This window comes from Canis lupus, chromosome 19, assembly GCF_003254725.2.
Source record: "Canis lupus dingo isolate Sandy chromosome 19, ASM325472v2, whole genome shotgun sequence".
NCBI classification, from domain to species: domain Eukaryota; kingdom Metazoa; phylum Chordata; class Mammalia; order Carnivora; family Canidae; genus Canis; species Canis lupus.
This window is the reverse complement of record NC_064261.1, coordinates 53,823,657-53,837,651: the sequence shown is the minus strand read 5'-3', so window position 1 is coordinate 53,837,651 and position 13,995 is coordinate 53,823,657. Positions and strand designations below refer to the sequence as shown.

The 13,995-nt window shown below is 43.9% G+C and overlaps 1 protein-coding gene and 1 long non-coding RNA gene across 2 annotated transcripts in view; one reads left to right on the top strand and one right to left on the bottom strand.

Annotated features, from left to right (window-relative positions):
- The window catches only part of NEB (nebulin), a 200,923-nt gene that overhangs the window by 44,031 nt on the left and 142,897 nt on the right, over positions 1 to 13,995 (top strand). The window contains 10 exon segments of the mRNA XM_049097113.1: positions 1,188 to 1,499; positions 1,605 to 1,811; positions 4,031 to 4,135; positions 4,848 to 4,955; positions 6,732 to 7,043; positions 7,986 to 8,192; positions 11,169 to 11,273; positions 11,589 to 11,696; positions 12,672 to 12,983; positions 13,708 to 13,914. Coding sequence (XP_048953070.1) covers positions 1,188 to 1,499; positions 1,605 to 1,811; positions 4,031 to 4,135; positions 4,848 to 4,955; positions 6,732 to 7,043; positions 7,986 to 8,192; positions 11,169 to 11,273; positions 11,589 to 11,696; positions 12,672 to 12,983; positions 13,708 to 13,914 — 1,983 coding nt within the window.
- On the bottom strand, positions 3,644 to 10,951 carry LOC112656248 (uncharacterized). Its single transcript, XR_007403790.1, has 3 exons — positions 10,795 to 10,951; positions 6,991 to 7,139; positions 3,644 to 4,415 (listed from the first exon to the last, which is right to left on the bottom strand). It is a non-coding gene; the product is annotated as an uncharacterized LOC112656248 (long non-coding RNA).

Genomic DNA, 13,995 nt, shown 5'->3' with positions numbered 1-13,995 from the left:
AGTCACTCACTATTTAAGTCCTAATAGCCTCCTGGTGGTAACATTTTTGTCTCAAAACTTTAATTTATATGAATTCCCTCTTTCCCTCATTTCTTTTTAATTAATTGCTTCCAGAGATGGATTAATTGGCCCCAAGGTCCATAGCAGTCATTAGGTTCCATGAAAGTTAGAAATTTTGTCTTTTTTCCTTATCATACTTGTAACTATGAACTAGTTACTTTCCTCTTTGAGATTCAAATCAAATTGACTCAACCCCCACCTGCTAACCTTTAGAAAGTAGGATACCCTTTCTTCTGCTTAATGCAGATATTCTGAGGTTTGTCTTTCCATTACCTCTGGCTCCTACTTTGTACACAGTGGTTTCACTCATGCTCACCTGGATTCTCCTGTCCTGGATTCACTTCTTTTTCTGGTCTGCATGGTCCAGAGATGGAACACAGCCCCGTCTTTTGGTCCCCCAACCCCAAGTCCCAAGCACAACTTCATTGATTGTTTGAAATGAAGTTGACATTGCACCGATGTAAATAAGTTACAATTGAATAATAAATACTTGTATCATCAAAGTCTTGCCATCCAAAATTTCTTACCCATTCCCTTTCTCTCAGGGTACATTCTTCCAGCTACTCCCCACCCCAATACACACATAAGCTTTCCTTCACATCTCTGCTTCTCAGTTTCCCATGCTTCTTCCCAGATCTCCCCAAGCAAGTTCAGTTCTTCTCACTTTATAATTCAGAGCCAATTCATGTTTACACACAACTGGCTCTGGGTCTTCCTTTGAATATCCAAATACTCATTAAAATTCTACTACAATTAAGATAGCCAGCTCTTTGGGGGTCTCCTGGAGCAGCACAATATAACTGGTAATTGCAGAATGTTTATCTTTTCATTTGTCTCTACCAGTGTATAAGTAGAAAGGAACTTACTACCTTGTCTCTGACATGAATTATGGAAATGTTCCCCACCCCAACCTCTCTCAGGTGGCTGAAGCAGCTACAGACAATTAAATGGGCTCTAAGTAACATTTTAATTTTACCAGGGTACATTTCAAACTATATACAAATGAATACATCTAATTGGTTGTTGAAGTCATTCCTGGGACGCTCAATTGCTTTAAGTCATGGTCTCATTGTTCAGTAAAATCTTCATAACTACATTTTAAAATATACCCACTTTGTTTCCAATAGGTTCAATACAAAAAAGATTATGAAAAAGCCAAAGGGAAAATGGTTGGCTTCCAAAGTCTCCAAGATGATCCTAAACTGGTTCACTATATGAATGTAGCCAAGATACAATCCGACCGAGAGTATAAAAAAGACTATGAGAAGACAAAAACAAAATACAACACACCCCATGATATGTTCAATGTTGTGGCAGCCAAGAAAGCTCAGGATGTTGCCAGCAATGTCAACTATAAGCATACACTCCATCATTACACCTACCTGCCTGATGCCATGGACCTGGAGTTGTCTAAAAATATGATGCACATACAGAGTGATGTAAGTGACACTTACTTCACAGGATAATCCTCTCCTAAGGTCAGAAACTGCATGAGAACCCACTGCTTGGGGCACTTACTCCTTTTTTTCCCCCCTTTGCTATAGAATGTCTACAAGGAAGACTACAACACCTGGATGAAAGGCATAGGCTGGATACCTATTGGCAGTCTGGATGTAGAAAAAGTTAGGAAAGCAGGTGATGCCCTGAATGAAAAGAAGTACAGGCAGCATCCAGACACCATCAAATTTACCAGCATCGTGGACTCCCCAGTTATGGTCCAGGCAAAACAGAACACAAAGCAAGTCAGTGATGTAAGTACAAAAGAGGGGGCCAAGAATGGAGGGAGGCTTCAACAAAACAATAGCAGCTCAAAAGTTTAATTCTTCGGAGCCATTAATTTTCCTTTTACTTTTATTGATTTAAAATAATAATTACAGTGATTTTTAGTTTGGGGGTCACCTGAGTGGCTCAGTTTGGTTAAGTGTCAGACTCTTGATATCTCATATCAGGTCTTAATCTCAGAGTCATGAGTTCAAGCCCTGCATTGGGCTCCATTAGAAAAACAAACAAAAACAACCGCAACAATTATTTTTAGTTTGGGCACTAACATTTTCTTTCTTCTATATTACTATTTATCTTTTTATAACATCTTCCTTTTTAGCTGCCTTTGAAATACCATGTTACTGGATAAATTGGTCATGATGAAAAAGTTCTACTCTTGTACTACACCTGTATATACACACGCAAAATTTAAATTCCAGACACTTTAACAAACTTATCACCTTCAAGTCCATATTAAGTTGCATATATTTGCTGTTCATATATAAAATACTAGTACAGGGAAATAATTCACATGAGTATATGGTTTTGCTTCTCAGAATTCATCATACACAAATATTATAGAGGCTTTTGAAAACTTACATCTTGGAGATTAGTATGTTGTTTGCCCGGCTGTCCATGAACAATGTGTATGACCTGGCTAAAGTCAGACCTAAAGGGAAGCTTAGTGTATAGAAGAATTAAAGGGACATGGAAAGCATTTATTTATTAATTCATTGAATGAATGTTTTTGAACTCCTTCCCTGTGCTGGGCATTGTATTATACGCTGATGCTATAAAGACACCATAGATGAGTAGTGAGATATAGGATATAACAAGGATATAAGAGTGTAAGACAAAAGCATGGATAGAACCAGAGCATTGCCACACCAAGAGGTGAATGCTACAGGAGAGGTATGTGCCAAGTGCAAGAGAAGAGGGTAACCCCCCACAAAGGCTTCCCTGGCAAATAAGGGAAGAGGGTACATTCTTGGTGAAAGAAAAAAACATAATGACCAACAAGAGCTAATGAACTGGAAGGATGGTGAAGGGTTTGGGATTATTATCTGATAATTGAGGATCTTGTGTGCTTATACTCTGGATATTGTGGGGTAGGTAATTGGAGGTATTGAAGATCTTAATCCATGGAGTTGGTTATCAGATATGTGTTCTAAAAGACAGCTCTGACAAAGAGCGCTGAGATGGCATTGGTTAGGGGAGAGACTGGAGGTAAGAAGATAGATTAAAAGCGCTTTACAGAAACCTAGCAAAAGACTCCTTTGGACTTCAACTAAAGCACTAGCAATGGCAGAGGAGATGTGTAGAGGACAGAATCAGTGAGACTCTGTGAATGCCTAGCTATGGTTTCTAAAGGCAGTGAGGAAGTAAAGTTACCTCTTGGATGCCTAGAAGAAGTTATTTAGGATTTGAGAATTCAAATAGATATCAGCCTCTTTAGACTTTGTGATACATAGACGGCAGTTTACATGTGATATCTGCTTGAGAGTTTATGTGATAAATGACAGTCAAGAGATTGAAAATCTAGTGATTCCAGTTGTATTTTAGATTTTTAGAAATCAAGCAATTTCTTTTCTATTACCAAGAGGAGGACACAATCTAAGTTCTATATCCTGCACCTAGCTGCCTTTCTGACATCTGTAAAAAGGATAAGATAGGGTAAATATGAAATGGTAAACCTCTAAAGTACACTGGGTAATGTAGAAGTGCCCTCATAGCATGAGGAGATTATTATATGGTTTTAGTGTTACAATTGTAATTGGAAAGGTTTTTTTTTTTTTTTTTTTTTTTAGCAGAAGTGAAAGACTCCTTCTAAATGCCATTTTCTAAGAAACAAAAACCCAAAACTAAAAACAAGACCTGTTTACTCCACTAGTAAAGATTGGACTTTTCTGACTTTGGTAAATTCTGTTTATTCAAGTTAGGGTTTCACATTTGAAATGATTTTCCATTCATTTCTAGCAGTCAAAGATCACTGTTTTCTACTTTTCTATTTTAATACACAGAGTTTTTATGTCTTTCTAAAAATGACAAAATGCTTGAGTTTTTAAAAATAGGGAAATACTTTTGATTTTTAACAATAGAAGTAGTAGAGGGACTGTGCTGGGAGTAACTCCATTAAGTGTGCAATTCAAACATTTTCTTTTTTTGTACTGTCTGTGATACATGTTATTTTTGTGATTGTGTATTGCAGATCTTATACAAAGCTAAAGGAGAAGATGTGAAACATAAATACACTATGAGTCCTGATCTCCCTCAGTTTCTCCAGGCCAAGTGCAATGCTTACAATATAAGTGACGTAAGTAGGGTTTTCAATGGGGTGTGAAACCCAGACAAGGTGGTAAAGTAATAGAATCTGAGTAGGATGGGGCCTTGATAACTATTTAGGTCAGTTTCCCACACACACACTGGATGGAGCCTATCTCATGACGATGGCTCTCTGCCTCTTAAGTTGGCCTCTTCAAGGGCAGTATAATTCCAAAAGGATGTGACATTTTCCCTTGCATGGAGCCCAACATCTGTTCCTCTAAAACTTCGAGTTAGTTTTCCTCATTTTGCAAGTGGAGAGAGTTATTATCCTGCAGAAAAATAAGAATGAATGAAATCCTTTTATTACAGCAAACCTGAAATTTCTAAAGCTAACCACCAGGTCTTCCCTTGACCTTCCTTCCGTAAGAGTGGACAACTTCATTTTCTCTAGTTGGTCCTCACACACCAAGGTTTCCAGAAAGAACATTTATTCCTCTCTTCTAGATCCACTCCAGTTTCTCCGCATCCTGCTTTGCTCTGTACCCAAACCAGGTTTGGGTGTATAATTGGTGCAGCATCCTGTAATTTCATGCTACACAAGGTGTGACATTTTGCTAATGTGACTTCCCAAAACAGAATGTACTGTAGGAGATTCCTTTAGCTTCTATCTGGAAATGAACAAAACAGTCCCAGCAATTGGGGACTCACTTCAGCTGATCCATGCACAGCATGCTGACCTCCTTCTTTCCTTCATATCCCAGGTCTGCTACAAACGGGACTGGCATGATTTAATAGCCAAGGGCAACAATGTGCTGGGTGACGCGATTCCCATCACTGCGGCCAAAGCATCCAGAAACATTGCCAGTGATGTGAGTAAAAATTTTAGGTGAAATGTGGGTGCATTGCCTTTTTAAAAACTAATCAAATGTGTGCTTGTCTAAATGATGCCACATTGAAAACAATATGTCGAGGTAATGACGTTGAAATTCTCCACAAGATACTGTTTTGAAAAGCTGTCATTTTTTCAAAATTCCTTGATTCTTTTCCGTTGACCCCACTTGGTAGAGCTGTCATAAATCTGACAACCACTTTCTCCCCTGATTCATAGGCCAAATTACCTCTACTGACACATTTCCTTGACAGCCTACATTTATTTTCAGTGAGAACAACCTCCCTGACAGTAACACATTAAATTCAAATGACTGCCTGCATAATAATTGTATTAAGAAGATTGAAAAGATGATGTATAAAATGTAAGGATTTTGTAAACCAAATGGGTAAAGGTGTGGTCCATTTTTCTTGAATTTAATTTTCATGTATGTAAATCAATGCCATTTCATCTGCAATAGGAAAAGTATACACTTCCACTTCTTATCATTGCAGATCAAAAATGTCAAACAGCACACATGCCCCGTAGACTTCACTGTCACCTACTATTCTGAGGGCTACAGTTACGGTTTGGGAAAGGAGAAGAAATAAGATGCCCATGTGTGCAGTCCACAGGGGAGCTCAGGATGGAAGAATTCTACAGCTTTCCTTAGAGGTCCCTGAAAATGCGTCCCTCAAAGATGTGCATACCACGAGGAAGTACATTTCTCGGTTAAGGACAAAATGAAAGTCTAAATGTGACTTTATCATTCTTTAAGGCCTTGTGCAGGGCTCTAACATACCTAGAAATGTCTCGAAGACCCTTTTGCCTGCTAAGCTCTTGTTTATAAATCGCTGCATAAATGACACAAGCAGAGTTTCTGCAGAATTTAAGTGGATTTGAGTTCTCTTCTATAAAAATTGAGATTTTGACCTGTTACCTACCATACAACTCCGTCTACACCCCATTGCCGGTGCTAGCAGCGAGAGAGCTTGGGCCGCAGAGCCTTTGCGCTGAGGTTTTTACTGCCAGGGGAAGCTCCCAGCCATTCCTACCCTTCCTGTTCCTGAACTCCTCTGCAGCTGCTTCAGCAAGGAGCTTGGAAAGAGGCTGCCAAGAAATGGGTGGAGAAGGCCAGGCTACCTGCTTATGCAGTATCTAAATTGATGCCCCCTAGAAAGAAGAGGGGTTTGTTCTAACCTTACTCCAGCAGCCTGAGACAACACAGTAAAGGTTTCCACCCCCTACTCCCAAGAAAAACCGTGTGAACTTGCATACAGAGTCCTTTGGAGTTTCTTCTACATCAGTTGCATACGTATCACTCAGTCAATGGGAGCAGTAAATGGAAGGTTTTCTCACTAATTTCTAATGTTCTGTGATGTATGATAACATTCTGTGGTGGTAGTAACGGATTGGGAAAATTCACATCCCTAGGAAACCAAGAGGTACTGCCTTATATTTGGAATGTGTCTTGTTGCATTAAGCATGAACATTCAGATGGGTTTAAGTAAAGTCCAACATGCAAAAGCATTTGTAGGATTTATAGCAAAGAAAAAAACTGGTCCTGAATCTATCATGATACCCATTTGTAACCCAGCAGTGTTGGAAATAACCGTTTTCACTCTGAACTTTCTGGGGCACATGGGAGTGGGGAGGTATGGTTTGCATTTCTTGTACAGTCTTCCAGAAAGTCACAATGTTCGAAGTGCCTTTGTGTGTGACTATACTTGCTATACCTACTGTTATCAACTTTGCTAACCAAATTTTGCCTTCGCAGTATAAATACAAGGAAGCTTATGAGAAGTCAAAGGGAAAGCATGTGGGTTTTAGAAGCCTTCAGGATGATCCCAAGCTGGTCCATTATATGAATGTGGCAAAACTGCAGTCGGATCGTGAATACAAGAAGAACTATGAGAACACCAAAACGAGCTACCATACCCCTAGGGACATGGTTAGCATTACTGCTGCGAAGTCGGCCCAGGATGTTGTCACCAACGTCAACTACAAACAGCCCATACACCATTACACGTACCTACCCGATGCCATGAGTCTCGAGCACACCAGGAATATGAATCAAATTCAGAGCGATGTGAGTATGACAGGCCCAGGAATGTTGGTACTTCAGGGGTGATCCTTTTCTGTCTTAATAGGCTTCACAATACAGGAAGATATTTGAGAAATGCACCTTTAACAAAGGCATGGTAGACGAGCAGGGGTTTTGCTGGCTTTCTGTTCTCCTGTTAGTCATTGACATTGTCTTTATTAACGCACGGATCAAAGATAAAACCATATTCCACTAAGTATATAAACCACTTTGATTCCCAGCAAGAGGCCATGGTTGCTCTTGGCAGACCTGTTTCAATGGTGACATGTAGAATGAAAAATAGTATTCTCTACTCTCTCTGAATTCAGGAACATTTTTTCTTTTTTTTAACTGAAATTCATTCTCATGCATGTTAATCTATGTGGTGAGTCATCTAAAATGAACCAGGGAGGCTTTGTGATTGCATTGCAGCATGATTCATGGAGAGCTGCATGGGGAGGCTGTTTAATATTCAGGGCATTTCCTTCTGCAGGAACCAGATTTCTGTAAGAATCATCCTCTGTAGGGAAAGATATGGCATCCGTTTATGGTCACTCGACGAAGATGTCTTTCCCCAGCTGAGATGTCTCTCCCCAGGAATAGCCTAGGCAGACAGTATGGGTGAAATTCAAAGTTGTGGGGTTTTCAGTGAAATAAAAAAGAAAGCCCAATTTATTGTCAGAAGAGATACAATATTTTTTTTAGCATTACCCATGGAAGTATGTGGCCTAGATTCCCTCTGTGTCATAGAATGCACTCGGAAAAGCAAAACTGCTGTTTCTTAGTACCAGATTCTGGGGAAGAAGCTCAGTGGCATACGTAGTAAAAGGCTTCTTTACGGACCTGAGCATGCTGGAAGGGCGGCTATTGATTTCCTCTGGATATAACTGCAGATTTCAGAGACCACCTTTGTAGGCTATCTCCTCATATGAAACTATTCTTTTGCAGAATGTGTATAAAGACGAGTATAACAACTTCTTCAAGGGCATTGGATGGATCCCTATTGGTTCTCTGGAGGTTGAGAAGGCCAAGAAAGCGGGTGATGCCTTAAACGAGAGGAAGTACCGGCAGCACCCGGATACCATCAAGTTCACAAGCGTGCCGGATTCCATGGGCATGGTTCTGGCTCAGCAGAACACCAAGCAGCTAAGTGATGTAAGTGGTTCCCTCCACACGGGGCTTATCCAGGGGGGCCTGGGATTATCTGTGGATTTTATTTCCCACGCCAGTCTCGGTTGTCACATTATCATAGATATCCAGGGGCGCTTGGTGGCTCAGGCTGTCAGGCCGCTGACTCTCCATTTTGGCTCAGGTCATGATCCTCAGGGTCCTGGGATTGAGCCCTGCGTCGGGCTCTGCACTCAGCAGGGAGTTGGCTTGAGGATCCGCTCTCTCTCCTCCTTCCTCTGTTCCTGCCACTCACATGTGTGCTTGCTCACGTTCTCTCAAATGAATCACACCCCCCCCGCCCAAGATTTATCCATGAATAACCCCATTCCACCATCCTTCTTAATTCCACATGTCAAGGTGCATCTGTGTGTGTCAACTGCTTTCAGGGGTACATTAGAAAGGCCTTCTCTCCTCCCTGTTCTCTTTATGTTCAAGTTCCCAGTTGCTTCAGAAGGAGGAGGATTTTCCAGATTTATTTTCCAAATGTAGAGGATCTGTGCTATTTATAGGCAGACCCCTATCATTATACACAAGAAATGAAATGATTACTGTTATCATCTGTGATTCCTGCTGAATCGTAAGCCAAGCTATTTATTGCTCTGAGTTGCAAGCGCTCTCCGTGGCTACCCGGGGAGAAGGCCTGTCCTCAGCCTTTGGCATGACAGCTCGAGGTTCTGGAAGGCAAGCCGCCTCTGGGGGAAAGCAAGCACCTCACTTCCCGAGCCCACATCTACCTGGCCCCTCACTGCCTCAGAGCCTGGTTGCAACGCTCAGTGCCTCACCTCATTTGGGATTTCAGAGTTCTGTTAAAATCCCTCCGACAGAAAGAGCAGCGAGGAAAGCAACACAGAGATGATATTGTGTGTTTTAGCCCCAGACGTCGAAGGTGGGGGGAGGCTTTGCGTGGCTCAGATTTGAGAATCCTCTGTGGATGTCATTTCTCAGGCCCATCTCTGTTGTCACCTTACCATGGATAGTTTGAGATTAGCTCCACGTGGGGTGGGGGGTGGGTGTTAGCTCCACCGCGAGGTGTGTATGTGTGTGTGTGTGTGTGTGTGTGTGTGTGTTAGCTCCACATGCGGGGGTGTTAGCTCCATGGCGGTGGGTGTGTATGTGTTACCTCCACGTTGGGGGGTGTTAGCTCCACAAGTGTGAGTGTGTGAGTGTGTGTGTGTGTGTGTGTGTGTGAGCTCCACATGCAGGGGTGTTAGCTCCATGGCGGTGGGTGTGTATGTGTTAGCTCCACGTTGGGGGGTGTTAGCTCCACGAGTGTGTGAGTGTGTGAGTGTGTGTGTGTGTGTGAGCTCCACGTGCGGGGGTGTTAGCTCCATGACGGTGGGTGTGTATGTGCTAGCTCCATGTGGGAGGTGTTAGCTCCACGGGGATGGGTGTGTATGTGCTAGCTCCATGTGGGGGGTGTTAGCTCCACGGGGATGGGTGTGTATATGTGTTGGCTCAACGTGGGGTGTGTTAGCTCCACAGGGATGGGTGTGTGTGTGTGTGTGTGTGTGTGAGCTCCACGTGCGGGGGTGTTAGCTCCATGACGGTGGGTGTGTATGTGCTAGCTCCATGTGGGAGGTGTTAGCTCCACGGGGATGGGTGTGTATGTGCTAGCTCCATGTGGGGGGTGTTAGCTCCACGGGGATGGGTGTGTATATGTGTTGGCTCAACGTGGGGTGTGTTAGCTCCACAGGGATGGGTGTGTGTGTGTGTGTGTGTGTGTGAGCTCCACGTGCGGGGGTGTTAGCTCGATGGCTGTGGGTGTGTATGTTTAGCTCCATGTGGGGGGGTGTTAGCTCCACGGGGATGGGGGTGGGTGTGTGTGTTAGCTCCATGGGTGTGTGTGTGTGTGTGTGTGTGAGAGAGCTCCACGTGGGGGGTGTTAGCTCCATGGCGGTGGGTGTGTATGTGCTAGCTCCATGTGGGGGGTGTTAGCCCCACGGGGATGGGTGTGTGTGTGTGTGTGTTAGGTCCACGTGGGGGGTGTTAGCTCCACGGGGGTGTGGGGTGGGGGGGCACTAAACGTGCAGATGCTTCGGACTCTGTTCCCAGCGAGCTAGGGCTGCCCCCGGGTCCTGGGCTTCGCCACCGCGACCCAGGCCGCGCACAGGTACCCGGTGCCCGCGGCCCCCCGGAGGGCGGTGTCCTTGGGCGGCCTCCTCAGGCCTCCCAGCCCCCGGCCCCGGCCTGCTGTTCCGCGGCCGCAGTCGGTCACCGTGGCCTTCTCTCCCGGGGGCGACCGCAATCGGCGGCTGTGCGGGCTCCCGCCCCGGGTCACACAGGCCCCCCGGGGCAACGGCCTGAACACGCACGTCACAGGGACGCCGGGGCGGCCCAGCGGGTGGGCTCTGCCTGCGGCCCAGGGTGGGACCGGGGTCCGGGGTCCGGGGTCGAGCCCCGCGTCGGGCTGCTGCGTGGGGCCTGCTGCTCCCTCTGCCTCGGTCTCGGCCTCTGTGCCTTATGGGTAAATAAAGCTGCATTTATTCCTACATTTACACCTAAGAGCCTACATGTATTACATACAAACCGCAGCCCTCTTATGCTTAACGGCCCTTAGTGACTTCTTGAAGTAAAAACGTCCCCTCACCTTGGCTGCCGGCTCCGGGCCCCGCCGCCCACTCTCCCGCCGGGGGCTCTGGGCCGCGGGCCGCGTTGGGCTCCTCGCGTCGGCGTCGGCCTTGCCCTTGGGACCCCGCGCGGGTCAGCGCCGCTTCCGGCGTCCGGGCTCGTCCGCGTGGCCTCCGGGAGCACAGGCGGCCTGTGCGGCCCCGTCTGCGGCCCCTCACGCGGACGCCCCGCCGCAAGGCCCGCCGGGAGGGGGAGGGGGAGGGGGAGGTGGGGGCGGGGGCCGGGGCGCCGGCCGGGCGCGCGGTGGGGAGCGACGGGCCGCGTGAGGGGCCGCGTGAGGGGCCGCGCGGGGAGCCGCCTCCCGCCCTGACTGACCCGCGCCTGTGATTGCAGCTGAAGTACAAGGCGGAGGGGGAGAAGCGGAAGCACACGTACACCCTGGACCCCGCGCTGCCGCCCTTCATCCAGGCCAAGGTCAACGCCCTCAACCTGAGTGACGTGAGTGTGGGACCCGCGGGGGGGGGGGGGGGCGCCCAGGCCGTGACCCCGGGGCGCGCCGAGCCCGCTGCCCTCGGCCTGGAGGGGGCAGGTGGTAGATCCCTGAAATCTTTAAAACGACTTGACCGAATCTGGGCGGTCCCACGTCTGACGTTTTAAATGGACTGTTCACTCCTTTCTGGGAGTCTAAATTGCTTCGTCACGAAAAATGTAAGAAAATAAAGGATTGCGTGCTTATTCTACAAAAGCTTGAAACTACAGAAATCTATCCAAGTAGAGCGGCCAAATAATAAACTACTGTTTCCTTTCTCCAAGTCTCATTATAAGGCGGACTGGAAGAAAACCCTTGCTAAGGGCTATGATTTGAGACCAGATGCCATTCCCATTGTTGCTGCAAAAAGTTCAAGGAATATCGCCAGTGACGTAAGTGTGACTTGAAAGCAGAAAACTCTCTTTCTGTATATTTTCAAAATCTTTACGTGGCATAGGAGGCAATAGGATCCGTATTAGGAAATAGGAAATATGTTTATATTATGGGTTTTTTTTTAACATCCTAAGTGCTGATGACTTTTTTTATATTACTTTAACATCTTTAGCAATTCAATAGAGTTTTTACAAAGAAGAAAATTATTTGTTTTAAACTAAGATGTAGTTGGAACTCTCATTGGTATCATTGTCATTAACTTGGAAACTGCTTTTTATTTGGATTTTGTTTTCAAGAAAAAAAAGCCTTGGCATACTAAAATGTCACTAAGTCACACACATACAAAAAAAAGGTTCCAGGTTTTTAAAGGAATATTCTTCCTTAATATAATTTTCACAAAGAAAAAAATCTGGTAAGATAGGAAGACCAGGAATAATTATAGATTAAGGGACAGGATTTTAGTTACTTACCTACTTGCTTACTTGCTTACTTTTTATTAATTAAGTTATAGTTTGTATATGAATTGATATAATACCTTGAGAGAGTAAAACTCATTCATTTGGAGGCTAATAAACTAATTTGAATAAGAGCTTTGCTGAAATTTACTGAGGATTATGTAAGCACTTTATAAAGTAATGCAAATTATTTGGAAAGAGATCATAAAACAACATACACCAAAATCCTTAATAAACTTTTTAGGAACCTTCGAGAATATTCAGAGAATCTGCTTATGAATGTGGTAATGTATAAACCACAAATTACCCCGTTTTTAATTATCCCCAGAGCATATGTCAAGACCCTCCATTAGAAATATTTTACTAGCTGTTTGTTTAAAAATATTTGAAAAGTTTAGATGTTACCTTGATTCAGACTGAATTTGGCTATTGCTTAACTTAGTATAAATTCAGTCTGTCACTTAAGCATTCCCTATGATTGATGCTGTCAAATTCTGTCTGCCTTTCTTTTTCATATAGTTCAAGTACAAGGAGGCTTATGAGAAAGCCAAAGGCAGGCAAATTGGATTTCTCAGTCTTCAGGATGATCCTAAACTGGTTCATTACATGAATGTAGCCAAAATACAGTCCGATCGTGAGTACAAAAAGGGCTACGAAGCCAGCAAGACCAGGTACCACACACCCTTGGACATGTTCAGCGTGACAGCAGCCAAGAAATCTCAGGAGGCTGTTACCAACACCAACTACAAACAACCCTTCCACAACTACACGCTGCTGCCTGATGCCTTGAATGTGGAACATTCCAGGAATGCAATGCAGATCCAAAGCGATGTATGTCATGGTCAACAGATTACTGGCATAGAATTCATTATCCATTTCTAACCGGTGGGAGGGAAGAACGAGAACTTGGCAATTCCATTTACTTCCTCTGAAACCTGGCTGGACTCGCTGTAATTAGAGATCCTCTCCAGATTTTGGAGTTTTGGAATTTCACTCAAAACTGAAAAACTAAGAGGTTCAAGTGGGTGCAATGTAGTATCTTTTCCAGTGTAGAATTATTTTACCCTTTCTCCCAGAAAGTTAAATTTTAAAAAGGAATTATTGGGTCAGGTTCTCCTGATCAAAACCACTATGAATGCAATCACTTTTTGTTTTTAAGATTTTATTTTTAAATAATCTCTAACTCAATGTGGGGCTTAACATGGTGCTTAGTTTTATACTTAGTTTTTATACTTAGTTTTTATACTTAGTTTTCATACTTAGTTTTCATACTTAGTTTTCATACTTAGTTTTCATACTTAGTTTTCATACTTAGTTTTCATACTTAGTTTTCATACTTAGTTTTTATACTTAGTTTTTATACTTAGTTTTTTGTACTTAGTTTTTTCCAAAAGATGGTAGGGAATAAAAAGGTAGTATTCTTCTTCCCCCCTCTTTTTCTGTTTTTTGTTTGTTTGTGTTTGTTTGTTTGTTTTGATAATGAGTAAATCATCTAGCCAAAGAAACCCAAACCTTGACTCTTTCTGAAATGAAAATTTCCTTTTTCATGGTAAAGAATCTATACAAATCAGACTTCACCAACTGGATGAAAGGGATCGGCTGGGTCCCTATCGAGTCCCTGGAGGTAGAGAAAGCAAAGAAAGCAGGAGAGATCCTCAGTGAGAAGAAGTATCGCCAGCACCCTGAGAAGCTGAAATTCACCTATGCCATGGACACAATGGAACAAGCACTTAACAAAAGTAACAAACTGAATATGGATAAGGTAAGAACTCGCCCACCAGCCTCAGCCTGAGATCCCTAGCAGTGTTCGAATCCTTGAGCCCTGGCAGTGCCACTACAATCA